Here is a 27269-nt window from a genome sequence, read left to right as displayed (position 1 = left end):
CCCGGCGCTGTGCCCGCCGTGCCCGCGGGAGGGGCGGCGGTCGGCTCCGGAGGGAGGTCAGGGGCGCGGGGGGGGACCCCGGGGGGGCCGAGGTGGGGACCCTTGCCCCGGCCCTTTCTCCACGCGGGTGGGTGCAGGCGGCGCGGGCGGGAGCAGGAGCTCTGGCCGCGGCCCGGGCTGCAGGGTGGGCGTCGCTCGGGGCGGGCGGGGCCGGGCCGGGCCTCCAGCGGCCGCTTCAGGGGAGACCGGGGGCAGCTCGATCCGGGCTGTGGCCGGCGGGGGGCTGGGGGCGGCGGGCGGCCCCGACCCTGACCGCGCCCTCTGCCCGCAGGTGGCCGCCGCCATGCCCTGGGACGCGCGGCCGCCCGGGGGCGCGGAGGGCGGCCCCGAGGGCGCGGGCGCGGCGCGCGCGCGGGCGCAGAAGCAGTGCCGCAAGTCGTCCTTCGCCTTCTACCAGGCCGTGCGCGACCGGCTGCCCGTGTGGCTGCTCGAGGACATGCGCGCCAGCGAGGCCTTCCACTGGGACGAGCGCGGCCGCGCCGCCGCCTACTCGCCGGCCGAGGCGCTGCTCTACGCGCTGGTGCACGACCACGGCGCCTACGCGCACTACCTGCTGGCCACCTTCCCGCGCCGCGCGCTGGCCGCGCCCGCCGCCGGCTTCCGCTGCTGCGCCGCGCCGGGGCCGCACGTGGCGCTCGCCGTGCGCTACAACCGCGTGGGCATCCTGCGGCGCATCCTGCGCGCGCTGCGCGACTTCCCGGCCGACGAGCGCGCGCGCCTGCTGGACCGGCGCGGCTGCGCGCGCGTGGAGGGCGGCGGCACGGCGCTGCACGCGGCCTGCGAGCTGGCGCGGCCCGAGTGCCTGTTCCTGCTGCTCGGCCACGGCGCCTCGCCCGGCCTGCGCGACGCGGGCGGCCTCACGCCGCTCGAGCTGCTGCTGCGCCAGCTGGGCCGCGACGCGGGGGCGGCCGGGGCGCCCGGGGAGCCGCGCCGGCGCCGCCTGCTGCTGCTGGACCTGCTGGCGCTGTACACGCCCGCGGGCGCCGCCGGCCCGGCCCGCCGCGAGCTGCTGGGCGACCGGCCGCGCTGGCAGCGGCTGCTGGGCGAGGACACGTTCCGCTGGCTGGCGGGCCTGGCGCCGCCCTCGCTCTTCGCGCGCGCCATGCAGGTGCTGGTCACCGCCATCTCGCCCGGCCGCTTCCCCGAGGCCCTGGACGAGCTGCCGCTGCCGCCCTTCCTGCAGCCGCTGGACCTCTCCGGCCAGGGCTAGCCCGGCGCGGCCCCGGACTCGACACGGAGCGGCGGCCGCCGGCCGCCGCCGCCTCTTCTGGTGCCGCCGGGTGACCGCGGGGCGCGCGCCAACGGCCCGGGCCGGGAGGGGCGGCCGCCGCCGCGGGCCGCGCCCGCCCCCCACTCCAAACTCGCGTCCCCGCCAGCGCCGGCCACCTCGGGCCCCACTCGGCCCGGCCCCGCGCCCCCCTCCCGGCCCGCCCGCCCCCGGGCCCCGGGCGGGGGCGGAGGGCCTCTGCGCGCCCGGGCGCTGGTGTCCACCGTGCGCCAAGCCCTGCCCCAGCCGGTTCTGCCGAAGGTTCCGCGGCTGGGGGGCCCTGCACACGGGGACCCTGCCTGGAAAGCCGGGTCTGTCCCGGAGGCGCCTTGGGACGGGGGAGCAGGCGGGGAGAGGAAGGAGCCCTACAGGACCCGGAGACCCAACCCCTGGCGCGGGGCTGGGGTGCCGCCTCCGGCAGAGCTGAGGGTTTGCTCAGCAAAGAGTGACCAGTCTGCCCGGGACTGCCTGCTGCCCACCCTGCCCCTTGCCTCTGGGGCCCGGGCAGCAGGAGGGTCTGGCCTGGGGGCCCTGGCTGGCAGCGCCTGGCCTGGGTGCAGTGTGCCCACCTACTTGCGAGGAGCCTGCGCCGTCTCTGAACCCTGCCTGGCCTGGGGAGGGGGGGGCAGTGCCTTGGCCTGTCCTCCCATGGCCGTGGGGTGAGGGTGAGGCTCGGGTGGCCATGGCCAGCCCAGGGTCCGCACCCACGGGGGATGCCGGCCCGGCCCCTCAGGCCGCGGTGCGAGCAGGGACCTGGGGCAGTGGTGCGGGCTGATAAGGGGAGCTCCCAGGCTATCTGGGGGCAGCTGCTGGCGGGGAGGAGCCCGGCACCGGCCTATCAGGTCCCCTGGGCCCTCCAGGGAAGGCAGGGGACACGAGGGAGCCGTGAGCCAGCCAGGCCCAGCTCGGGTGTCCCCAGCAGGCAGCCCACTCAGCTCCTGGCTGTCCCAGGGCCCCGAAGCCTCTGCCTGGAGCAAGACCCGCTTTTCTCTGGGTGACGTGTGGCTTTTTCATGTCACCAGTTACCAAGGAAACCTGGCCACCGCCGGTACTGGCACCCCAGGACCCTTAGGGTGGTGAAGGCTGGTCCCTGCCCCAAGGCACCGTGCTGTCCACCCACGCAGTTAGGAGCAGGAGGAGGGTGGCCGTCCCCTCCCTGGGCCTCGCCTCCTGTGCTGACGACCCCGCCTGCCCCCCACTTCCTTAAGTGCCCCAAGTCCTGTTAAGAGCAGGATGCTTCCGGGATTGGGGAAGGGCGGTGAGGGAAGCTGAAATGAGGCATCGCCGAGACCCGTGGGGGCGGACGGGATGAGTGTGCGTGGGGTGCAGCCGTGGCCTGGCCAGGGGCCGAGCCAGAGCCCACTTTAAAGAATCTGCTGGTGGGCGGACGCACGCTCCTGTGAGGCACAAGGGCAGGCCCCGGGGACGTCCCCCTGCCCGCCAGGCCGGGCCAGGCGCGGAGGCGGCTGCGGCCCCGTGGTTGGGCTCACCAGGCCCGAGGCGCGGGTCTCGACTCCCAGGCGCGGTGCTTCCCCGGACGGCACAGCTTGGGCGCGGGAGCCGTGAGGACGCCCTGGCGTTCTCTGGTGACATCGCTTGGTGGTGGCCACGCGGTTACTGTCGGGACTGTTTTTCAAATGTGAATTTTATTTATTTTTGGAATAAATTATACATTGAACATGGCTTACAGGTCAGGACACAGAGCGCACTTGCCCTGGGGGCCATTCTGGCCGTGACCGTGTCTCCTCTGCCCCGCACTGGGGCCCCCGCGCCCACGGCCTCGAGCTGCCCAGGGAAGGGCCCTCGCCACAGGCCGTCTGTGGTCCCGCTCACAGCTGTTCTGGACGCTGCAGAGGCGGAGGCTGGGCTCCAAGGCGAGAAGGGCCGTGCCTTGGGGACCGACTTGCCCCTGGGCCTGCGGGGACATTGCGGTGCCCTCTGGCCTCCATCCGCATGTGGCCTGTCTCTCCCCGTGATGCATCCCGCTGAAGAAATCAAACTTCTCTTGCTCCGTGGCTTTTCCCTTCACTTCCCAGGCGAGCGCTCCCGCCTCTCCGGAAGGCGGGCCAGCACCCACCTCGCCCACACAACTACAGGGCGCCCCCCGCCTCACGGTGCATCTGCAGGTCTCCCCTGGGGACTCGGGCCTGGAGCTCCGGGAGCCCGGCCCTCGGGTGCAGCCTGCACAGGCAGGCGAGCTGAGCCCCGCGGGCTGTGGCAGCGGCGGCCGGGGCCAGTGGGCAAGGGGCTCGCATGGGCCCTGGAGTGCGGGAAACCTGGTGACGCTCTCCCCGCCCCTGCACACACGCGGCAGGGGTTGGGGGTTCTGACAACTTGAGAGGCCGCACCCGCGCACAAGGCTTTTACGGCCACCAGGCGTGGCCACCCCGCCTCGGCGTGGCTGGTGCTGGTGTTCCTCACGCCGTCGCTGGGCCTCGTCCCGTCGGCTGGCTCCCCCGGCTGTCTCTGCCAGTCGGGTTTGGTTTCTGAGCAGACAGATGCCGGGTCCTGAGTTTCTGCAACGGGCCAGCGGCCAGGCCTGGGTGAGGCGGGTCCTGAGCCCTGGTGCGGGGCCGGCAGCTGGGCCTGCGTGAGGAGTGGCCCACCCAGGGGCGCTCGGGAGCCACCATGCCCAGAACAGCTAGCCGGAAACCGCCCCCACACAGACTGGGCCAGGAAACTGCGACTGTCCGCCCTCTCCTGGCCACGGCTGGGCTGGCAATCGCCCGCCCTAGTGCCCACCAGGGACCCTCAGCGCCGATGCCAGACAGGCGGGGAAAGTCGACGCCCTGGCTGAAAGCACAACTGAAAACTGAAGCCGGAGGAAAGTGAGCCAAGCCCCGCCTGGGGGCCGCTGCCTGCGACGCACTTGGAGGGAGGACACACTTGGGGCGAGGGCTCCCGTCGGAGTGTGAGGAGAGAGCTGGGCGCCAGCGGCTCGCCCTCATTTAGACCTGGAGGGCCTCCGCCTTCATGGCCAGCGGGGCCCATCAGAGGACACTCCTCACGTGTGGTCCGGGGGCTCCTGGACACTGCACAGGAGAACTGGGCCCTGGGCCAACTTGGGCTAAGGTGGCAGCAGGCAGGCGCCTGCCTTGGAGCTGCCTCTGGAAGGGCGGGGCCGGCTGCCAGGCCAGCAGCTCGGACGCCAGGGAGCCCAGGCCCGGCCACAGGAGGCTCCAGTCTGGCCTTGGTGCCAAACACCCGCTGCTGGTGCCGAGCTGTCTGTGGGAGCCAGTCCTGCCACCGTGAGGACACGGGGGGCAGCCACTCTCTCTGAAGCTGGAGCCAAGGACAGGAGAGGCTCAGGAGAAACCACGGGAAGGAAGAAAGGCCTTCCGCTGGTTTCAGAAAATACTTTTCTAAATTCGCGAGATTTGATTTCAAATGAGGTATCGTATGCAGGTCTGTAACACAACAAACAAAAGGCAATCGTTAGTAGATTCGTCCTGGACGATGCTTCTGGATTTGACCATGGCCACCAGTGGCAGGACACAGCCCTCGGACACGTCTCCGTGTGCTAGCGCGGCCGACTGCCCCAGCCCTGGGCCTGCCGGCAGGACGCACGTCTGCTTGGCCACATTCCAGCTGCCCCCGGCCTTCCCTTTGGCTGCGTGTCTCCAGGGGCGGGCGGGGAGGTGTGCGGGACAGTGCCCTGTCCGCCTCCGCCCTGCACACCCCAACCCAGCCCCGCGCTTCTCGGGCACGCCTGGGGCTCCCGGGGAAAGCTGAGCATGGAATGTGCTGGAACCTGCATCTCAGAGAGGGGGCGTGGGGCCTGTGACAGAGCAGCCCCCACAGGGCACGTCGGGGCTGGACACTGGCCTCGGGCTCTGGCTGGCCGGGTTCTGGCTCGCCGCCGAGGGAGGCCCGGTGTGATCTGCAGCGGGCAGGGCCGCACGGCGACGGCCACGCATGCAGCGGGACGCCTGGGGAGTGGGGAGCGCCGCTGCCACGGCCGCATGCCCCGGTCACGGCTGCAGGGGCCAAGGGAGGCAGACGCTGAGGTGACGAACCTCATGGGGCTCCCAGCTCATCGGCGTGTCTGGCCCGGAGCTGGCGAAGCGTGTCCAGCAGGAGCGCTCGGAGCCCCGTGTCCACCACGCCCGTCTCGGCCCCGCCTTCCCAGTCAGATGACCTCCCACTCGTCCTCCAGCTGCTCGGGGGGCGGGGGGGCGGCGTGGTCGCTGGGGGCGCGGCGCGAGTGGCCGTAGGTCCTCGTCAGCCGCTGGAGGAGGTAGCCGGGGGGGCCCACGGCCCACAGCTCATCTGCCGCGGTCACTGCAGGGCAAGAGCCAGCCACGCTCGTTAGGCGCCCTTGGGGGAGCAGGCACAGGAGGAGCCAGAGCCCAGGCCATGTCCAGAGGCCCAGACACCCCCTCCCACGCTGCCCCAGCACAAGGCGGGCGTCCTAGCATGCTCTCCGCCCCGGGCACCGGCAAAGCCCTTCCCCTCAGGCGAGGAGACCCGGGCTGCCCAGGGCCCCCCATCCGGCACGCCCGCCCGGGCCTGGACCTGCCTGTGAAACACGTCACGCTCCCCGGGACCTTCTTCCAGTAGTCCCCGGCGGGGTTCCTGTCGGTGACGCCATAGCGGCGGGCGAGGTCGCCATTGGGGCAGCGGGCCCACACGGTCCTGGAGCTCAGCGCCAGCTGGCAGGCCTGCAGCCCTGCGGGCAGGCGGGTGTGGTCTCAGACACCATGGGGGCGTCCCTGGGGTGGGGGCTGGCGCAGGGGCAGGGACACAGGCAGGGCCTCCGGGACACTGGTGCGCGATGGCACACACCCTCGCAGGGCCCAGTGCCGCGCGCAGCCTACCTGGCACGTGCTCCCAGGCGGTGCCCACGGGCATCTCCTCTGTGACCCCTGTGCGCACGTGCACGCCCCACCTGCTGTCCAGCGCCCACAGCATCTGGTCGTTGGGGCTGGAATGGACGCTGACCAAGGTGGCCCCGGCAGGCTGGGGAGAAAAAGGGCGGGTCTGGAGCACAGGGGTACAGGGGGGACCAGGCCCGCCCTCGGAGCTCGGCCCCTTAGCCTCAGAGACACGGGCAGACGGCCCCGTGTGCCAGGCTGAGCCAAGCGGATGTCCTCCAGCACTCACCGGGCCACGGCCGTCGCTGACCGCGGGCACCGGGGGCTCGCCGGGTGAGAGTGGGGAGCAGGAATCGACGCGGGTGCTGCGCTGGGGGGGCTGCTGTGCTGGGCGGCGCTGTGTGCGCGCACGGCCGGGCCACGCGGCCCACTGAAACGCACCTGCAGGCCTGCGCGCCCCATTCCACCCGCCTGCCTCCAGACCCCACTCCGAGCTGCCCAGGCGCAGAGCAGCCGACCAGTCCCTTCCCTCCGGGGCACGGCCGCGAACACGCCGGGCTGCGGCGTTCCTGCGCCTCGGTAAAGACGCTCCTGCTGCAGGAGCCGGCACCGGCGAGCGGAGGGTCCACACACAACAGCATCTGCGATGCAAGGCGGCGGGGGCATGGGCGGGGGCACTGGGTGGGTCCCGCGACACGCCACCCAGCAGGGCCCATGCTGCCCGAGCTGTCACCTTTGGATTCGCTCTTTTGTTTGCTGTTTGTTTTTGAAAAGTGCGTGTCTCCTGCCATTGCTGAGGCAGCTGAGGCCAAGCACATCCTCTCAGGCCTCTGCTTGGGCAGCTGCTGTAAAGGTTGGGGGGTGGGGGAGGGGCTGCCTTCTCTGCACCAGAAGCCCAGGCCTCTCGAGCCCCATTCCTTTTTTTTTTTTTAAAGATTTACTTATTTATTTATTTATACAAGCACTGGGTACAGTCAGAAGCACAGGAGGGTGAGAGAACCCAATAGAGCCAGAGCGGGGAGCAGAGCAGGCAGAAGGACCGAAGGACACTGCTGAGGGGAGCAGCGGGCGGCAGGAGAGGTCTGCGCGCCATGTGGGACCCTCCTCCGGTGGCCGGGGAGCAGCCGGGGATCGAACCGGCGCTGCAGAGGCTTCGGGCAGCTTCGCAACCCAGTGCTCAACCACTGCACCACCGGGGAGGCCCCTGAGCCCCATTCTTTTTCTAAAGATTTATTTATGCACACAAGAGCTGGGGTGCAGGCCAGAGGTGCGGGGTGAGAGGATTCACCAGAGACAGAGCGGGGAGCAGAACAGGCAGACTGACTGAAACACACTGCTGAGGGGAGCAGCGGGGAGCCAGGAGAGGTCTGCTGCGCCATGTGGGTTGCTCCCTGGCTGGGGATGGAACTCGTGCTGCAGAGGCTGTGGATTGCTTCATAGTGCAGTGGTTAACCCCTTGTGCCACCAGGGAGGCCCCCCATTTATTTTTTAAAGATTTATTTATGCATACAATAACTATGGTGCAGACCAGAGATGTGGGGTGAGCAGATTCACCAGAGATAGTGGGGAGCAATGGGGAGACAGGAGAGGTCTGGCCAGGGGTCGGACTCAGGCTGCAGTGGCTGAGGGAGGCTCTCGAGCCCCATTTAAACAGACACGGGGTTGGGGTCTTCAGATAGCTGGGCATCCCCAGGGTCCCCAGCACCTCCTGGTGCACAAACTAACCCCCCAGTGGGGTGTGCCTGGCCACGGGCTCATGTGGAAACACAAAAAGCAAAAAAAAGGAACAAGGCGGGGGCCTCCCTGATGGCGCAGGGGTTAAGTCTCAACGCTATCAAATTATCACCACTTCCACCCGGCCAGGGAGCTACCCACAGGGTGCAGCGGACCCCTCCTGTCTCCCCGCTGCTCCCCTCGGCAGTGGATCTCAGTGGATCCACCTGCTCTGCTTCCCAGATTGTCTCTCATGAGTCCTCCATACCTCTGGCCTGTACCCCAGCTCTTGTATGCCTAAATACATACATCTTAAAAAAAAAAGGTATTTCTGAGAAAACACCCGGAAGGGCCACCAGCACACGGGAAACGCTCACCCCCACGAACGGGTGCACAGAAGCCCACGATGCAGTCGGGCTCACAAACAGACCACAGCTGACGTTTCCAACCAGGGGTGCGCCCGGCCTGGGAGGAGGGCCTGCCCCGGAGGGGGGACGCGCTGCAGGCCTGTACACAGCGGGCACCACTCAGCCATGCACAAGGAGGAAATCGGCCCCTTGTGACCGGGGGCAGGCGGGCGGGCGGGCTCAGGCACGCGCAGCGCATGGGCACGAGGGGACAGAGGAAGGGAAACCAAGCCGAGGTCGCGCCCCCCCAGGGCTGGGTGGGGAGGGGGAGCCGGGAGGACGGGGCAAGGGGCCGCGCACTGGCAGGGCCTGTGGGCTGGGCGAGGGGTGGGTGGTGACACAGTGGCACTGCGGTGACCCGCCCCCGGTCCCAGTGTGGTGCCCGACGCTGCGGGCGCAGGCAGCAGCCGTGTTTGAAGAAGAAACACAAAAAAGTCCTTCCCAAACTGATGTGTGTGATGACACCACGGTCGGTCGGCGGCATCGATTCCAGCAGATGCCTGGGAAGGCGGCCTGAGGAGCAGCAGCCGTCAGCGCCTCCGCTCCAAGGTTCAGGGCTCCCGGAAGCTCTGCCCCGCGGCGCTGAGAACAGCCCTCCTCCGGGCAAGGCTGACTGGCCGCGCACGCAGCGCCGTCCATCAGGACACAGGCATTCACCGGAGTGTCCCAAACGCAGCCACGGAGGCCCGGATTAATCATCCCACGTCCCGCATTTTATCTCAGGCAGGAATACGCAGTGTCAGCGCTCGGAGCTCTGGGGGCAGGCGCTGGGCTGTGCGCGCGGCTGTGGGGCGCGGGTGCCCCCTCCTCCGACTCTGTCCCCTGGTGTGAGAGCGAGGCCCGCTTGGGGGTGCCACCGGGGTGGGTGAGGCGGACATTGGGCGCTGGCCCGTCCCCGCCGTGAGGGGCTCCTCCTCATGCAGGGCACTCAGCACAGCCCTTCCACGCTTGAGGGCCTCTCTAGAGGTTTCCTTCATTTTTTGCTGTCAAATTTATAGCCAAAGCAGCTGGATTTAAACTCATCTTTAAGATGTCTGGCTGGGGGGCCTCCCCGGTGGCGCAGCGGTTGAGCGCTGGGTTGCGAAACCGCCCGTGGCCTCTGCGGCGCCGGTTCGATCCCCGGCCGCTCCCCGGCCACCGGAGGAGGGTCCCCCATGGCGCGCAGACCGCTCCTGCCGCCCGCTGCTCCCCTCAGCAGTGTCCTTCGGTCCTTCTGCCTGCTCTGCTCCCCGCTCTGGCTCTGGTGAATTCTCTCACCCTCCCGCGCTTCTGACTGTACCCAGTGCTTGTATAAACAAGACAAACAAACAAACAAATAAATAAATAAAACATGCCTCTAAAAAAAAAATGTCTGGCTGGGGCCTCCCTGGTGGCACAAGGGGTTAAGCACCGCACTATGAGGCAATCCACAGCCTCTGCAGCATGAGTTCGATCCCCAGCAGGTCAGGGAGCTACCCACAGGGCACAGCAGACCTCTCCTGTCTCCCCGCTGCTCCCCTCAGCAGTGTGTTTCAGTCAGTCTGCCTGTTCTGTTCCCCACTCTGTCTCTGGTGAGTCCTCTCACCCCCTGCGTCTCTGGCCTGTACCCCAGCTCTTGTATAAATAAATAAATCTTTGAAAAAAAAAAAAAGATGCCAGCTTGGCCACCCGCCTGCCGCGTCAGTGGGGGTCCAGGTGTCCCTTTCCCAGGCTCAGCCCAGGGCCCTGCCCTGGAGGGCCCAGGTGGCATGGGCTGGGATGAGGGTGCCGGGGCAAAGACCAGGCCCACCTGGAAGAACAGGGGCGCCTCCCTGGGTGAGTCCTTTCTCCTACTCAGGCGGCAGCACCGCCAACTTGCTTTAGAGCCACCACTAAAGGGACAGAAACGTCTCTGTCTGAAGCAGCAAGCTCAAGAAGACACTAAACACAACTATAAATATTTTCTCTAGATCCCTCCAAACGTTAGCAAGTCTGAAAACTGAGTCATTTGTTTTGAATACTTGGTTGAAACTTCACCCCAGAACCACACAGGAGGGAGGTTTCACCAGAGAAGAGACGAGAAGCAGGACTAGCGACGCTGCTGCTAATTCTGTGAGATTCTGCTGCGCATTCAGTGCTCTTGGTGCCGTCACCGAGCGCCAGAGGAGACCGCGAGGGCCAGGCCCGCTGTGCTTGCGCTGCGGCCGGCCAGGCGGTGCCCATAACATGCCAGGGACGGTGCCAGCCCCTGCTGCTCAAAGACGCAGCCCATCTGTCTGGGGCCCCTCACTGGGTGGGGGCTGGTGGAGGGGTCACTGGAATAAAAGCAAAGAGTAGTAAAGCCTCACATTTAGGATCAAATGATTCTGACAAGGTTGTCCAGGCAGTTACTGGGAAACGAATAGTTGTTTTTAAGGGTTCTGTGTGACTGGACGTCCACACGTCAGGCAGGTTTGGGCACCTGCCTCACGCCATCAAAAATGAACCAAATAGGGCCTCCCTGGTGGCGCAAGGGGTTAGTTAAGCACAGCACTAGGAAGCTACCCACAGCCTCTGCAGCACGAGTTCGATCCCTGACCAGGGAACAACCCACAGGGCGCAGCAGACCTCTCCTGTCTCCCCGCTGCTCCCCTCAGCAGTGGGTTTCAGTCAGTCTGCCTGTTCTGCTCCCCACTCTGTCTCTGGTGAATCCTCTCACCCCCCCCCCCACACCTCTGGCCTGCACCCCAGCTCTTGACTGCATAAATAAATCTTTAAAAAAAGAAAATGAACCAAACACCGAAACACAAGAGATGAAGCTGCAACAGCCACAGCGAGGACACAGGAGTGGGCTCTGACCGGTGCGGGCGGGGTCCCCACACGACACCAAAAGCCCAGCCAGCTCACGAGGTGCCAGCGGGCCCGACCAACACTCACCCCGGAACCCGGGAAGGAGGCCCCGACTCCTGGCTCAGGTATAGGGGCTCACGGCACAGGCCATGTCCCACAGGCGGGACTGGGTCCTCGCGACTGGCCTGCACCCCACCCGTCCGAGGGCTCACGCGCGGAAAGGAAAGCGCTCGCGGACACTGGCCCTGCCCCAGCCCTGATGCCCGCCTGTGCCTGCGGAGCCGTCTGCTCAGGGCCGCCCTTGCCTGGCCTATACAGGGCCTTGGGGACTAGGGGAGTGGAGCAAACAGCTCTCCTTCAACCGCAGTCCCCTGATCACCAGTTTCAACGGAAACACACTGAGCACAGCCACCAGCCTGGTATCTGTAAGGGCAACTAATAATGCCCTGGAGCCAGACATGTGCCTGCTGCGGGGCTGCTCTGGGAAAGACAGGCACTCAAGCGCTCTGCGGGCGGGACCGTTAAGTCTGTGGTGCTGCCAGCACCGCCAGGCCCCACAGCTATACAGCCGGATGAGCTGTGGGCCTGGGGCAGCCTGGCGCGGACACGGCCGCCCCATGAGAAGGAGGCCGCCACCAGCCAGCTTGGCCCCCCCCCAACAAGAGCACCCTGGCGGCCGGCCTCACTGAGGAGCAAGTCTGCTGACCTGGGCGGGCGGCTCGATCGCGATCCAGGCTGGAAGCATCAGACTGGGGTTCAGAGGCTGTGTCCCGACGCGGAAGTAGACGCCACCCCGAGAATCGCAGGCCCAGACGTGCTGGTGTCCACACGCCAAGCTGGTCAGCGTCACGGCTCCTGCAGACAAAGGGGAGCAGGCCACGGTCACCCCTGCGGCAGGGCTGAGCTCCCTGCAGCCCGGGAGCTCTGACTTTAGCTTCAAATAACGGACGAGCCGCGCCCGCAGATGGACCTGCTGCTGAGGAGACGAGCACGGCCATTCCCAGGGCCGCGGCTGCCAGTCCCCCCGGCCCCTGCGGGCCTTCTCGGGCAGGGAGAGGCAGCCGGGGTGCCGCCAGTGCAGGGCCCCTGCCTCCTGACACGGGTGCCGGCCGCCAGCAGACGCTGCGTTCGGGGGCGGAAGCTCATCTTGCAGGAAACTGGCCTGACTTTAGAGTCACAGTGAGGTACCGCTCCCCGGAGCCGTGTCTTTCAATACTTCTTGTCAGGAAAGCTGATTGTAAGCAGGGGAACAACAGTCTTCACGGAGAAAACACTTGGCAGCACCCGGGCTGGTGGGAGCGCGGCGGCCAGCAGGCACCGCCGGGCGGGATCCAGGCCCATCTCTCCAGCCTCACGACACAGACGTCCGTTCAGCACAAGGCCCCGGGGAACTGGCCATGAAGACATTTTCCCAGGACCCCATGGCCGGATGGCAAGGCCAGAGGCAGAGGGTGGTCCAGGGGGACCCAGCTCTGCAGCTCCCTCTGACCCCCAGGACTCCACACCCCATGACTTCAGGACTCAGGTCTTCAGCCCGTCAGTCCTGACACACACCCCCGCACAGCCAGGTGCCAGCGACTGCCCACACTGCCCATCCTGCCCCCAGCCCGGGAGGGCCTGGCACTGCCCTCCCGGCCACCTCACCCATCGCGGGCCGGGCAGCCTGTCCGGTCCCTGCAGGTGGGGGCGTGAGCTGCTGCCGCTAATCTCACAGAGACCATGTTCTCACAGGAGGCACCGAGGCATGAGCTGCTGGGCCAGAGGGCAGAGGTTTGCTTTTTAAGGAAACTGCTGGTTTGCCCGCTCGACCACATCCATGTCATCAGCAGCTGCCGCGGCCCGGCACCCTTTCGAGCTCGTATGCGGCCAGCTGGAGGCCGGAGCTTGTCTTGGCCATGCTACCACACCTGCCACCTGTGCTTGGGCGCCGTGTGCCTTCCTAGTGCTGGCTGCCAGGGCCAGCGCCCCACGGGGAAGCTGCGTCGAGGGTCTTGGGGGTCTGGACACTGGCTAGCACTGGCCATGCCGCTGCATGCTGCCCCCTGGCCTGCAGCCTCTTCATTTTCTTAGCAGTGTTTCCAATTTGAGGGCGACGTGGACTTTGAAGCAGAGGACGAATAGCTGGGGTGGCCACATGGGCTGGTGGGCGGCTCTCGCCAGTCCCCATCCGCTGGCGCGCTCGGGAGGGCAGGTGGCCGGCTGTGAGGCCGCGCAGGGACCAGGTCGGGTTTCCACCACCTCGACGCCAACACAGAGCTACTCCCAAAGACGACCCTCCCCAGGAGGCCCCTCTACTGTCCTCTCCTGGCCGCCCCGGGATGTCTCACCAGGGAGTCAGATGCCCGTGCGCGCCAACTTTGCACGGTCAGCACTTTGTACCAACCAGAACAAAGTACTTACAGTGTAAATTCCGGGAACAGCTGAGAAACAAATGCGAATTGGACATGAATCAATGTTGACGCCATCACCCTGCCCCGGCGGGACCGAGGCGAGCGGCGGCGAGCACAGGGTGACAGCGGGTCCCCAGGACCGCCAGGGGCAAGAGGCCCTGGGGCAGGACTGGAGGCAGACACGGCGCCGCTCCCGTGGGCTGGTGGACAGGCCAACAGATGCCCCAGGCCCAGTCTCCTGCTGCCAGTTTTCTTGGACTGTTTTTTTTTTCTTTTTACCATTCCTGAGTTATTTTCCCACACTATCGAGTCGCTGCTGTGGGGAGAAAGGGAACAACCGTGGGCACAGCCTCCACGAGACCCCCGAGATGGCCATGGCCTGTACGACCCCCGGCTGCAGCTGGCAGGCACCCTTGGGCGGCAGCAATGCTGCTTGGGCCAAGGCCACAGCCCTTGCATCCTCAGCCAGTAAAGGCCACGTCTGCCCTCCTGCCCCAGCCCTGAGGCCACACAGACCCCGGCCCGCACCTCGGCTCTTGCGGGCGGGCTGCGAGGACCAGAGGCCTGTCACTTCTGTAGATGCGTCCAGCAGTGGCACAGCAGACGGCGCTTTGCGGGAGCAGATGGCCGGGCGGGTGCATGGCAACGCCGCCGCCTTGGCACCCGGGGCTCCACCTCCCGCCTGACCAGGCAGACGCTGCGACACTCCTGCTGGCACTGCCCTGACTTTTCCAACCCTTTAAGAGAAATTTTAATTACTTTATTCTACGGAATAGACGTTTTCTCTTTTCTTTTTAAACATGTATTTTAAAACAAGGGCACTTATCTGGAGCTTTACTGTTTCTAAAACTTGTCTGCACAAATTGTGCACAACACGGTGCTACTGTGCCCTCACACACACACTCAGGCCGAGTGTCCGCCACCCGCGCGCAGCCAGGAGACTCCAGGAGGAGCCGCACCTGCCAGCGCCCCAGGGCTCGCCAGCATCTGCTGAACGAAGTGGATTCTGTTCCCCAAGCTGGGATCATAAGCCACAAAACTCCGCACTTAGACTCTACAGCCAGGTCAGCAGCGTGACATTTAGGAATTCTCTTAGTCGCAAAGCCGCAAACGCCACGTTGGCAATGGGCATGGGCAGGAAGGAGGGGCTGTGTCTCGGGGAGAACCTACGGCAGGAATCGCATTCCCGCTCGCTCACCCTGCGGGGAGTCCTGCAGAGTGGGGCCAGGGCAGCGCCTTCCGGCCTCGCCGTGGGCCGGGCGCGTTCTCAGCACCGGGACAGCTCTCGCTGTCTGTGCTCGGGCCAAGGACACTTAGGCGGGAAAGGCCAGACGGAGAGAAGCGTGTCCCAGAACAGCCGTGATAAATGGACCTCTCCCGCCCGAGCCCGGCAGGCCGGTGCACTGGGGCTGGAGCCGAGATGCCCCACCATGGAGGCTTGTGGGTGCGCGGCATCTTCACGCGCATGGCAGCGGTTCTGGGAACCACCATCCGGGCCACCTACAGGATCGACTCGCACGCCCGAGCCGCTTATAAACGGAGCCACGATGACAACAGCCTTGCCTGACAGCCCAGTTTCCCGCTGGTGTGGGCTGTGGCTGAGCACGTGCTCCCTGGTGCAGATGCGCCCCACGCTCCATGTGCAAACATCTCCTGAGCCAGAACAGGCGCAGAGCACCCGTATCATCGACCGAAGGAAGGTCAGGGGACAGGATGGTCTCAGCTGATGCCTGGAGGAAGAAGAGCTGGAGACGGGAAGATCAGGCTTGGCGCCTGGGGAGGGCTGGTGGCTGGAGCCAGGCCAGGGCAGGCTGTGAGGCCCAGGCACCTCCTCGGACACTGGATTCCAGGCAGCACAGAGTCCCCGGACGGCAAGGGTGCACCTCCTGAGCTGTGCACCCCTGGCACCAAGAGGTGGTCGCTGCAGGGGCTCTGGCCCTGGCAAAGGCAGGAGGGAAGCAGATGCTAAGAGCCAAGGGCCCGGGCTAGGCAGGTGGGTGAGACACCCCTGACCACACTGGTTGGCTGAGGATTGCGAACAGCCAAAAAGCAACCTGCCCTCCCCAGCAGACCTCAGTGGGAGGAGAGCACAGCCAGATGAAAAGCACGCCTGAGGGAGGAGTGTGCTATGGACAACTTGCACACAGGCAGAGTTTCGGTCCTGAAAGTGCTTCCTTGCACAGCTGAGACCCAGCATAGCCAATCCCAGAGCAGAGGGTCCCAGCACGCCCCAGAAGCACAGCAGCATGTGTGCCAGGGCCCCGCCGCACAGGCCCCGCTGGCCGTGGGCACGCACCCCTCGCTCTCGGGGCTCCGGGCAGGCGGCACGCAAACTGCACTCACGCTGCACCCATGTAGTCGGTAGGAAGGCCCACTGGCCTGCTGGCCCACAGCCACACACGCCCCCCAGCCGTCATTCTGCACCAGCCAGTGAGCCATGAGAGGAACAAGCACCAGAGCCAGAGGGGGACAGATGCTGAGGGCCAGCTTCCCAGCACAGCCCCTGCCAGCCACGTCTCAGCTCTCAGGGTGGCGCCTGCCCAGGACAGCCGTGGTTCGTAGAGTCGTGACCCTGTGCTGGCTCCGGGATGGGGCACCGGTCCCATGAGCGACGCTGGAGGCTCAGGGCTCACCCAGCAGTTCGCCTGGGCCCCGCTCTGCACACAGCCAGCACTGCAGCTGCTGCTCCATCCTGCCCTTGCCTGGCCCACCTCGGCCCTACCCGCGCCCACCCACCGTGGTGGGCTGGGCTGGGTGCCAGCGTGTGACCAGCTCAGGATGTGGCTGGAGGCAGGCGGCCCAGTGAAGGCTGATTCCCCGGCTCCAGCACCCACCCTCAGTGAGCTGCTGCCCACGAGCTCCCCCTGAACTTCCTTCTGCCCAGCCTCCGCCTGCTGAGCTTCTGGAGGCTCCAGCCACTTCTTGGACCTGGGACAGCCTGTTCCTGCCTCCTTCCACTCAAACTGGGACTCAAGCCCCCTGAGACTCAGCCCCCCATCACTGAGTCCACCCCCCAACAAAAGTGGCTACTGCCTCACAGGCCCACAGGGGCAGCTCAGAGACCTGTGACCTTGTAGTCTCCAGCCAGCACCAGGAGGACTGGACAGTGGTGGGAGGGAGGCCTGGGCTGAGGGTGGAGACTGAGTAGAGCTGGAGCCAGCGCATGGAGCTGGGCTTCCAGGGCAGGGCAGCAGCCCCGCGGAGGGGCTAGAGGGCTGGTGCAGTGCCCAGATTTGCTTCTGACCCCACTGTGCCAATGAGCCTGGCTGCCACAGCTCACAGGCCCAGGGTGGGGAGGACAAAGACCAGGGCCTGCCTCTCCAGCTCCGGAGGGCGTGGGGGTGTCTCCACTCATCCTGCTGGGGCTCAGGCCGCAGGATCTCTGGGCAGCGTCAGGCGCTCTAGATGGCCGCAACTGGCCTGTCACTCCAGTCCAGGGGCCGCAGGTGCTCTCGAGGCAGGAGGGGCTCGGCACGGATGCCAGGGGGAGGCCACAGCATGAGCAACGGAGAGGACAGTGGAAAACCCTGGATCTTGGATAGCGCTTGCTTCTTCAGCTAAGAACCAGCTGCTTTAGTTCAGCTGGATTATTCTGGGGGGGCCTCACCGGACGTCCGCATGGTGTCCTCGTGGAGCCACGTGTGTTGAGATTGCTGCTGTGGCAGCCTGCTCAAGCAGACTCGAGGCCAGGCCTGCTTTCTGGGGTGGGGGTGGGGGGTCCTTGTCTGCTGGAGATGCTGCCGGGGGGCTGTGGCGGGGGAGAGGACCACCCACTCACCCTGCTTTCTCCTCTCCCCTTTTTGTAAACACATGTTCTCAAGTATCAAGTGCTTGTGCAATCAATTCCAGGACACGCCGGGAGACACACCATGAGTGTGCTGGGTGGGACATGGGACGGTGGCGTGTTCTCCGGGCCCACACAGGCCCTCAGGGGCACCTACCCACAAGCCTCGGCCTTCACAGGAGCCACATCTAAGTGGCCGGGCGATGGGAAATTTGCGGGAAGGACACTGATGGTGTGGGCTCATTCTTCGAGCATATTCCTCAGCATACAGATGGTCATTCATAAACAACATCAACCCACTTGCCCCTCTGGCCTTGGAGGAGAGTCGAGGGAAGCTGTCAGCGGGGGCAGGGCCCTGGGGCAGGCGCCCCAAGAGTGGGAGCTCTGTGCCTGGCTCCACAGACTGGCAGGGCAGCTTCCTCCACGCAGGGGAGGGGAGATCCTTACCGTGTGGTCTGTGACCACCCCCTGACATCCAGCAACTTCCAAAACATCACCTAAGCACCCACACAAACGCAACACAGGGCTGGGGCTTTGCCTGCGCATGAGGCGGCGTACCTAGCTGGGAGAGGTCCAGCTGGGTCCAGTGCATGCCTGTGGGGCAGCTCTTGGACAGCGTTCGGATGAAGACCTGGCCCTGGCTGTCCAGGGCCCAGAGTGCGTCGTGGCAGGCGGCGTAGGCCTTCATCTCCACATCGGGCGGCAGCTGCACAGTGGAGGGGCGGGACTGGGCGTCGTGCGCGCTGACGCTGCACAGGTCCTTGCTGCTCTGGCACAGCCACAAGGAGCTTCCTGCGGGAAAGGGCGTCCGTCACGGGAGGCGCATGGCAGCCTGGGCGCGGGAGCTGGGGCTGTGGTTAGTCAGAGGGAGACGCTCCACCAGCCGGGGAGCAGGGCCTGAGCTGCGATCTGAAGGGCATGGGAGAAAAGCAGGGCAGAGGTGTCGCAGCGGGCCAGGCCACAGTGTGGGCGACAGTGATTTGTGGGGACATGGTCCCTGGCTCTCAGCAGCCCGGTGCCAGGTGCGCCGTGCCCTCCAGTGGCAGGGCTGGGGGTGCTGCTGGAGAAGTGGAAGCCTCTGCCCACCCTCACCTCTAGCCCTGCCCCGTCATTCTCATGGTCTGAGGAGCCCAGACGTTGAAATTTCAGCCTAAAATGGAAATGACCCTCAGGGAGGCTAAAACCACCTTCCTGTTCTCTGACGGGTGGCCATAGGTCTGGACTCAAGTATCTGGGCCTGGAAAAGCAGAAGCGCATGAGGGGCTGGCAGTACCCAGGGCCGGCACCGCACCTGCCCTACGCCACAGGGTCGGCCTCCGCAGCGGAGATGGGGACGGGTGTGGCTCCCACCTGCTGCACGAGCACACCCTCCTCCCCTGCTACTCGGGGCTTCACCTATCCCGACCGGGCTTCCAGTGCATTCTCATGTGCCCCTCAGTGCAGTCCTGGGAGGAGCTTTGGCCACGTCCCTGGGCCACCTAACTGCTCGGTCTCCCAGCTCACTGGGCAGCTGGCGACCCCCCGGCTCCCAGATCTGCCCTACCAGGGGCACGCATGGGGCTTAGGCTGGCCAGAGGCTATCAGCCAGGCAGAAAGAGGCTACAGGAGGACAGAGGAACCCACAGGGTAACGGGAAGGTGCCCAGAGTGGCCTGGTGGCCACTGGCCACAGACCAGGGCCCATACTGAACACCCCCTCGCTCAGAAACTGCTCGGTGCTCGACTCGCTCGGCTTCCCCAGGAGGCACTTGTGGTCAGCTCATCCAGCTTCGGGACCCCTGGCTCTGCCTCCAAGGGCTGCCCGCTGTGTCAGCCCAGCGCCCCCCAGGTCCACAAGCGCTCCCCCTCCCCGGCCACAGGAGACCACAGACCAGCTCTCCACCTGCCAGCCCTCGCCCTAGCCTCCCTGACCAACCTTCCTTCGTGGGGGCAGCGGAAGCCAGCACAAAGGCCCACTTTGTCGCAGAAGCCGTCCCGCGGGGAACCACATTATTCCAGTAGGTGCCTGCAAAGGGGGATGGAAAGAGGGTGCTGAAGAAAAGCCCCCACTTCAGAGCTTGAGTCTGCACAAGATGGACTTTGGCACCTCCCACAGCCAGACGGTCCTCAGGTTAGGTCCCAGCCAGCCCCGGCTTCCTCCTACCACCAGCGAGCAGAGCCCCGGTTTTGGTGGGGCTCCCCCAGTCCAAAGGGAGCAAAGGCACGAGGCCGGGGATCTGCTGGGCCCGCCCTGCCCACGGGGCTTCAGGACTGCTCCCCGGCGAGGCTCTTCAGGCCCGGGCCACCCACATGACCGCACTGTGCCTGCCCTCGTGTTTGGTCCTCGCTTGCTCTTCGTGCCGGGTCCTGGGAGAGTCGCACCATCCAGCCCGGGCGCAGGTCCTGAGCGACAGGCTGGAGAAGGGGTGCCCGCCCAGTACCGAGTCTCCTGCTCAGGGCAGCCCCAGGCTTTCCTTAAAGGCTGGCTTTAGGCGAGGCTGCCGGGAAGGCCAACGTGAAGAGGAAGGCAATTCACCCACCGAGGAGGCTTCCTTTCGCGACGTGGAATTCATTCTTGCCCGAGGAGATCCAGACGCCGCTGTGGTTCACGGCCAGAAGGCTCGGCTGGCACTGGAGCTGCTGAGACCAAAAGGCCAGGCGCAGCTTGTCCGCCACCTTCTCCACGGGCACTTGGGCAGCTGTGGCCACCGAGTGTGTGGCGTGGATTATGGTCTGGAAGAGGCTGCCCTGGTCAAACACCACGTAGTCTGTGATGCTCACCTGGAGGGGCAGACACCCTGTTCTCAGTGCAGCCACCTGCCTGCCCACTGCCTGCCAGGCAAGGGGCTGCCATGCCACCCGGCTCCAATGTGGCTTTCCCGACAGACACATTCGCTGGGAACCTCTGGCTGGGACAACCTCTCTCTTCTCAGGCAGCCAACAGCTATAAAGCTCTCACAGTTGGGCTGCGCAGGCCTCTGCCCTGCTGGGCTCGACTACAGAGAACACAACGCCTGACCCCCCAGGTCACACCCCCAGAGCTGAGTGAACGTGAAGTCACCTGCCACAGAGGACTTGACTTACTGTAAACAAGGACACACAGAAAGGAAGGGGCTCAGGGCCCTCTGCCCCTCTAGGGGCATGCACAGCCCTCACCTCACCCAGAGGTGGGGGGTTCCACACGGGAAGTCCGTGACAGACCCAGTCCAGCACCAAGCTTTGCAGACAAACAGGACACAAATTTTAAAAGAAAGAAGAGTCTCCAGCCAGACACACGGCTGGCTCCTGGGTGACGAAGCCAGGCTCAGCATTAGAGGGCTCTCCTTCCAAATTCCTGAAAGACCACGCCGTCGAGCCACACTTCCCTAAAGACAGGGTTCCGAGTAGGAAGGCAGAATGGGCCAAGCTTTCCTTGGGCTACGTAGAAACAGAATTTACGTATGCACACACCTGTATGTATACAAAACCACCGTGTGGTTGCATGTGCAGAGAAGGTATTTTAAAATCATTTGAGGGGGCCTCCTTGGTGGTGCAGGGGTTAAGTCTCGCATTATGAAGCTATCTGCAGCCAGTGGGGCCTGAGTTCAATCCCTGGCCAGGGAGCTGACCCACAGGGCGCAGCAGACTTCTCCTGTCTCCCTGCTGCTCCCCTCAGCAGTGGATTTCATTGGATCTGCCTGCTCTGCTCCCCACTCTGTCTCTGGTGAATCCTCTCACCTCTGCACCTCTGGTCTAAACCCCAGCTCTTGCATGCATAAATTGATAAATCCTAAAAAAAATCACTTGTACTATTTTTCATCTGGGGTGTGGAATTAGAGGCACGTGTGCACGCAAACACATTGGTCAAAGAGCAAACGCTGCTCCTTTCCACCTTCTCACCTGACAGGCCTAATGGGAGACCTGCCTCAACAAGGTAAGGCTGGGCTGAGCGGGCGAGACCCAATGGCTGGGGGTCAGTGCCCCTCACCCACTGGGGAGACCAGGACGCCGCCCGACACCCTGGTCACGGGGCAGCATGCTGTCGAAAACACAGCCCAGGCCTGGGGGCCTCAGCATGGCAAGTTACTTTGATCACACCCTCCCATTTCTCAAAGTGTTTCTTTTTCTGGGAGCATGTGGGAAAATCCTCCTCTCTTTGTGGAAATAGCATTTACCAAGAGACCTTTGACTACGCAAAGATAGTTGGACTTTAATTGTGGGTTGGGTTTTTCAAACCTATTGTCTCGTGTCTCTTCTTAGCGTGTTTGTTCAGACTTAAACATCATTATTACCCGCACTCCCAAACGGCTGTCACTGGGGCTAAGGAGATTCTAAATCTCTCAAATCAAAAACATCAAGAGCCCGTGTATTCAGCGCCGCGGGCGCCCCGCGGCCTCTGGCGCGCTGCCTCACAAAAGTAAAAGTGCAGGCTGCTAGCGTGGCCCAGCCTCCGGGGCCCTTGCGCGGGAAACGGGGCCTGTGAAAGGGGGGCCGGAACCCTTGACTCTGGGCCCAGCCCAGGCAGGGCTCAGCACCCACCTGCCACCAGTGCTCGTCCTCTCCCTGGGGCTTCTTGGCCACGACGCCCGTTCTGAACCATAGGTTCCCGTGCACGTCCAGGGCCCAGAGGGTCTGCTGGTCCCCAAGGGTTATACACACGGGCTCCAGAGCCTGCCTTTCACTGCAAACAAGGAGCACAGGGAGTCAGCGCCCCGAGAAAGCATTGCGCTGTCAAGGAGGGCTGGTAACCAGTGCCCCCGGGCGTGGCATGGGAGGAGATGTGCCTCCCGCCGACTCCGCAGAGAAGCCTGAGCTCTGGTTAATCACTGTACGGAAGGGAGGTGCCCAGGCGTGGCAGCTTCTGAAAGACACATGGGGCCTGGAGTGTTAGGGGAAGCTCTGGAGCGCACTAAGTGGCGGGGAGCAGGCACAAGGCGCTCAAGGCCCCAAAGGCCCCTGCCTTATGTGACACCCTCCTCCACGGAGTGGCCAGGCCCAGCCCCGAGGCAGGCTGTGATGGGCAGACACTGTCCTCTCTGTGGGCAATGCCCTCCCCCACCCGCCATCCGGGGAAGTCCTCCCCAGCGTCCAGGCTTGACGGCCCTCCACTCCTGGGGCCCTCACCTCTGCATGTGCAGTCACAGCCCTGGGGTTGCCCGCCCACTCTGGTGAGTGCCCTTGCGCAACCGGAGCCAGTCAGTCTGCGTGGCCCCACGGGCTCCGCCACCTTTGCCCACCTGGCCCAGCACAGTTCACACAACAGGGACTCATTGAAAGCCGCAGGACATCAACTTGAACCAAGAATATCCTGATCTACCTATTCCTAGACTGACTAATAACCTCATTTTAGCAGAATGATCTGGTGGTAATTCTGTGACTAAAGTTTTCAAAGATACAAAGTAACCCCGTAAAGAGATCAATTTTAATTGACTAGGAAGAAAACAAAAAACTTGGCTCCCAACACTCTGAGGCTGTCAGCATAAATGACACCACTGGGTGGTTCTGGTCAGACTCAGCAGAGACTCAAGGGGCCGCAGAGCACCGACTGCCCAGCCTGGTGTCAGTGTCAGGCAGCGCCAGGGTCAGGCTGCGCAAGCTTGGCTGCCCACTCAGACACCGTCACCATGGAGACCGGGAAGTGGCCCTTGTGGAGCCTGCCGCCGCCAAGCCCAGGGCGCAGGGGGGGCCACGGGACGCCACCTGGCGGTACCTGACGATGTCACACTTCCACTGCTCCCCTTCTGGACAGAAGCTGCTCACGCCCTCCCGGTACAGGAGCGCCCTCTGCTCCGTCAGCGCCCACACCACGCTGTTGCGGGCTGTGACCTGGGCCAGCGGGTACGGACAGTCGACCTTCACGGCGCGTGCACAGGGGCGATCCACGCTGAGACCTGCCAGTGAGACAACAGGCGGCCGGAGGCCCGGTCAGGTGCACACACCTGCTCTGTGTCTGCTTGCCAGCCTCTGGCGTTCTGCTATATTCTTTTTTTTAAAAAAAAAACATTTATTTATTTATGCATACAAGAGCTGGGGCACAGGCCAGAGATGAGGGGGTGAGAGGGTTCACCAGAGACAGAGCGGGGAGCAGAACAGGCAGATCGACCAAAGTACACTGCTGAGGGGAGCAGTGGGGAGAGAGGAGAGGTCTGCTGCGCCGTGTGGGTAGCTCCCTGGCCAGGGATCAAACTTGTGCTGCAGAGGCTGCGGACAGCTTCACAGTGCGGTGCTTAACCCCTCGCGCCCCCAGGGAGGCCCCACTATATTCTTTTTACGGTCCATTCAATGCCGAATGGTTAGACTGTGTTTAAATGTAACACCTATCTGGTATTTTCAGGTGTTCTTGGAAACTGAATAACAATTACGACTTTCCTGGCGTCCTCAAGACATGGGACCCAGGGCCAGAGAGGGACTGGACCCAGTGAGGCCGGGCGCAAGGGTCCCCAGTGCTCAGAGCGCCAGGCCTCAGCTCAGTGGGGCCAGAGGGGCCTCCCGAGGAGGAGGAACTCCAGCAGAGCAAGCAGCCCTCCCTGCTTTCATCTGGTGGGGTTTCCACTGCTGAACTAGACGCCCCAAACCCTGCACCCCCAGGTAAAGGGGGCCGGCTGGGCTGCGGCAGGCCAGGCCCTCAGCCCTCCTCACAGCCGCCCTGCCTGAGCTCACAGCTCACCAGGGGAGCGGGCTGAGTAGCTGTTACCAAGACCCACATTCCCTGGCCCAGCCCACAGGCAGGTCTCAGAGCTCAAATGTGTTCCCCGACTAGTCAAAGCCCTGAGTACTGCCCTCAACCATGTGGGGTCCCAGTAATGGGGACCAAGTGCCCAGGCCAGCCCGGAGACCAGCCCACTAGGTCTGGGCGCCTGTAAAACTGCCCTGGGGCTTCCTCCAGCGCTCCTGGCTGAGGTCATCCATCCCCACCCCAGGCCAGCAGCACCCATCTCCCCCAAGAACAGAACTGGAGGGCGGGCGCTGTGCAAGGCAGTGAGCCCCACGTCACGGCTGTTTTTCTCCTAAGAGCCCGGGTCTTGCCAGATGTCCCACGTGTTACTGCAGGGAGCTGGACCTGCCCCATGTCCGGCCTGGGCCGGGCCTCCAGCAGCCCCATGTGGGTGCCAGGCCCAGGGTGGATGCCCGATCTGCACAGCACCGTAGTTCTGAACCCCTGTGCACCCAGACTCCGCCGACCTCAGGCTCCGGGGCCGGGGTGACAGGAGCGAGCCACTGCGCCCTGCTGGATGTCAAGACTCGCACCCTCAGCGGGTCCGCTCCGGCTGATGTCATAATAGGGGTGAAAACATTCTCTCAGGGTCAGCAAACCAAACGGTTACGAGGCTGATCTTCATGGAGGCCTAACACGGCTTCCTGACGACCAGGGTAGAGCCGCCTCCCTCCTGTCTTTGATGCAGGCGCGTCACGCTGCTTGGGGAGCGTGTCCCCCTCTGCTGACAGTCTATGAGCAGTGACTTCCACCTGTTCATTTTAATAAATACATCCCCGTGTGTTCCTGCAGCAGCCCAGGCCCCCTCAGGGCAGCTTCCCTGACCAAACTGCTCCTTATCGCAGTCACTTTCTGAGTTTTCTCTGAGCACCATCAATCTGCATAGGCAGCGGGACAGAGCTCCTGAGAGGCCAGCCAGGAGCCCTAGGGCGCCAGGTCAGCCGCCAGGAGAGCATCCGCACCTCCCTGCACAGTGCCGGGAAGTCTTGCTCTAAATTTGTCCTGCTGCTGAGCCTCCCTGGTGGCACAAGCGGTTGGTTGAGCGCCATGCTGTGAAGCTGTCCACAGCCTCTGCAGTGCAGGTTCGATCCCAGGGAGATATCTACATGGCGCGGGAGACCTCTCCTATCTCCTTACTGCTCCCCTCAGCAGTGTATTTCAGCCAGTCTGCCACTTCTGTTTCCCACTCTGTCTCTGGTGGATCCTCTCACCCCCCGCATTTCTGGCCTGTACCCCAGCTCTTGTATAAAAATAAATAAATCTTTAAAAAAATAAATAAAAACAAAAAAAATTAATTTGTCCCGCTGCTGAGTCAGTAGCAAGAAACGGTTGCTCCGTTCCAATGGCAAATACTCTTTCCAGAGAGATTGAATGGAACCCATCTGAGCCCTCGGGACTGTCCTCCGCGGGACGCTGTTACCTGTCTGCAGGTACAGGTCTCCGCTCGTCCGGATAATCCAGGCGGTGTCGTCGCTCAAGGCCACGAACACGGCCTGGGGCAGGGCTTCATACCAGTGCCTTCGGCCCTTGACCGTGACTTTGCCGCAGGCGAGGGCGCGGTTAGACTTCTGCTCGATCTTCCAGAGAAGAGCCCCTGTGGAGAGAAGGCCGGCTTCTGCCCGCTGTCCCGCACACAGACGCCTCCTCCGGGCCCTGGGGGGAGAGCACTCAGCCCATGCGTGGCGCGGGGCCGCCAGCGGGGAGGGGCCCAGTCCGGGCCTGCACCGTCCACCAGGCTGCCATCGGGGGCCTCGTCCCCTCCCGCGTCCAGGCCTAGTTACCTCATCTGGGGAACAGGGTGAGGCTGCTGTGGGCTGTCAGGGGTTTTCATGCTGAGCGCCAGCCGGGCACAGGCAGGCACCCACACACGGCAGGCAGCCGTGCCACACGGCCAGGGCTGATGAGGCGCGTGCCCGGCGAGCACCGTGCGGCAGCCCTGCGGCCCCAGGACCCTCTGAGGGCGCCAAAGGAGGTCTCCTCCCCGGCCAGCTAAGAGGACGGGGGCATGAGAAGACGCAGTTGAGTGGAACTGTCCTCTTTCCGCGCAGAGAGGGGCCCTGCTGGATGGAGAGGACGGAGGCAGGAAGAAGGCAGTGCCCCGAGTGGAGGGCGTGGCAAGGCGCGAAAACAGAGGGGACAGAGGAGCACAGCTAGGCGGGCCCAGGGCCTGATTCACTCAGGGTGGGTATAGCACACGGGGTCTGCTGAGAGCAGCATCTGGTGGCGAGCACTCTCACGGAGCCTCAGGGCCTGGGGGTATGGGAATGGTGTGATTAATGCAATTCAGAAATAACCCAAGTCTCTAAGCGGCCAGGGAGCCGGACCAGAGGTAAATGAGAGCAAGAACAGCACAAGCAGTTACATAACCCCAGCCAAGGCTTGGCTGGTCTCTCGCCGGTCTGTAAGGAGAAATATTTTTTGATAAAGCAAAGCAACCCTGAACAGACCAGAATTTGGAAGCGTGACAAAAATCAGGGAGAGGGGAGAGGTGAGGTCACTGTGCCTGGGGGGCCGGCTTAGGCTCAGCCTCACATGAAGGCCCCCGTGGGGTAGAGATGCAGCTCTCCTGCCCCCGCTGCCGGGCCCACGGGTGACGTGGGCAACATGGCAGACGGTGGGCCCAGGACGGTCCCGGCACGGGAGGGCCCCTGCCTGGCAGGCCCCGGCAGGGACTGTCCACTCCAATTCACTCTGCAAGGCGTGAAAGGAAAGTGCTTTGTCTTCACAGCCAGGGAGGGGAACAGGCGGCCCAAGCGAAGACACAGCTCGCTACAAAGGAGAACGAGGCCTCGCGTCTGGTGTGGCTGGGGCCCATCTTCATTAACCACTTCAGTTGCCTTAAAGCAACACCGAAAACAGAATTTGTTCAGTAATATGTTGAAATCCCTCAAAAAAAAAACCCCTCAAAATTCAAGTCACTATACAGCTCGCAAGGATGCTCACGTCTCACAACTGCACTCAACAGAAGCCAACAACTCAAGCCGGGCGTGTGCCCACTACTGAAGACCCGCTGTCCGGGAAGCCATCTCATTCTCTGGAGAGAGCCCCAAGCTGCAGGAAGGGCAGGTCTGGCATGTACTGGAGCGGGGAGGGGGGTGCGGGGAGCGAACCTGAGGGCGAGACGGCCACCTGCTGGACGCTGTCCTCAAACTTCTGCCAGCGCAGCCCGGCGCCCGGCAGCGCGCTGCAGAACAGGCCGCCTTTGTAGTCCAGGCACCAGACGTACTTCTCGGAGACTGCGAGGCTGAGGATGCCATAGCCGGGGCCCGAGTAGCCCATCCAGCTTTCTGCGAACTGCAAGCACAGCGCTGTGAGCTCTGCAGGGCGGGTACCGCTGCCCTGGTCAGCACCCAGAGCCACGAGAGGGGCTCCACA

General features: G+C 64.2%; 3 protein-coding genes across 8 annotated transcripts in view; 1 reads left to right on the top strand and 2 right to left on the bottom strand.

Annotated features, from left to right (window-relative positions):
- The first annotated feature begins 340 nt into the window (after positions 1-340).
- On the top strand, positions 341-1272 carry ANKRD9 (ankyrin repeat domain 9). Its single transcript, XM_037502020.1, has one exon. The coding sequence runs from the start codon at positions 344-346 to the stop codon at positions 1268-1270; it is 927 nt and encodes a 308-aa protein (XP_037357917.1). The 5' UTR covers positions 341-343; the 3' UTR covers positions 1271-1272.
- Positions 1273-2852: 1580 nt separating this feature from the next.
- The window catches only part of TECPR2 (tectonin beta-propeller repeat containing 2), a 49248-nt gene continuing 24831 nt past the window's right edge, over positions 2853-27269 (bottom strand). For 5 of the 6 annotated variants that reach the window (XM_037504043.2, XM_037504047.2, XM_037504044.2 and 2 more), the window contains exons 10-21: positions 27005-27188; positions 25315-25488; positions 22890-23070; positions 21719-21860; positions 19741-19981; positions 19137-19226; positions 17781-18014; positions 11755-11903; positions 6145-6286; positions 5847-5996; positions 5344-5608; positions 2853-4734 (exon numbers count right to left, since the gene is read on the bottom strand). In XM_037504043.2, the coding sequence (XP_037359940.1) occupies positions 5457-5608; positions 5847-5996; positions 6145-6286; positions 11755-11903; positions 17781-18014; positions 19137-19226; positions 19741-19981; positions 21719-21860; positions 22890-23070; positions 25315-25488; positions 27005-27188 (1839 nt within the window). In that variant the 3' untranslated portion in view covers positions 2853-4734; positions 5344-5456. The other variant, XM_037504048.2, reaches the window with a different exon arrangement.
- LOC129145398 (uncharacterized) lies at positions 12120-16135 on the bottom strand. The gene is made up of 2 exons (XM_054692820.1): positions 13967-16135; positions 12120-13754 (listed from the first exon to the last, which is right to left on the bottom strand). The coding sequence occupies exon 1, from the start codon at positions 15684-15686 to the stop codon at positions 14706-14708; it is 981 nt and encodes a 326-aa protein (XP_054548795.1). The 5' UTR covers positions 15687-16135; the 3' UTR covers positions 12120-13754; positions 13967-14705.

This window comes from Talpa occidentalis, unplaced genomic scaffold, assembly GCF_014898055.3.
Source record: "Talpa occidentalis isolate TD23 unplaced genomic scaffold, MPIMG_talOcc4v2.1 talOcc4.11, whole genome shotgun sequence".
NCBI lineage: Eukaryota > Metazoa > Chordata > Mammalia > Eulipotyphla > Talpidae > Talpa > Talpa occidentalis.
Note: the sequence above shows the minus strand (reverse complement) of the source record. Positions and strands in the feature narration are given on the sequence as shown.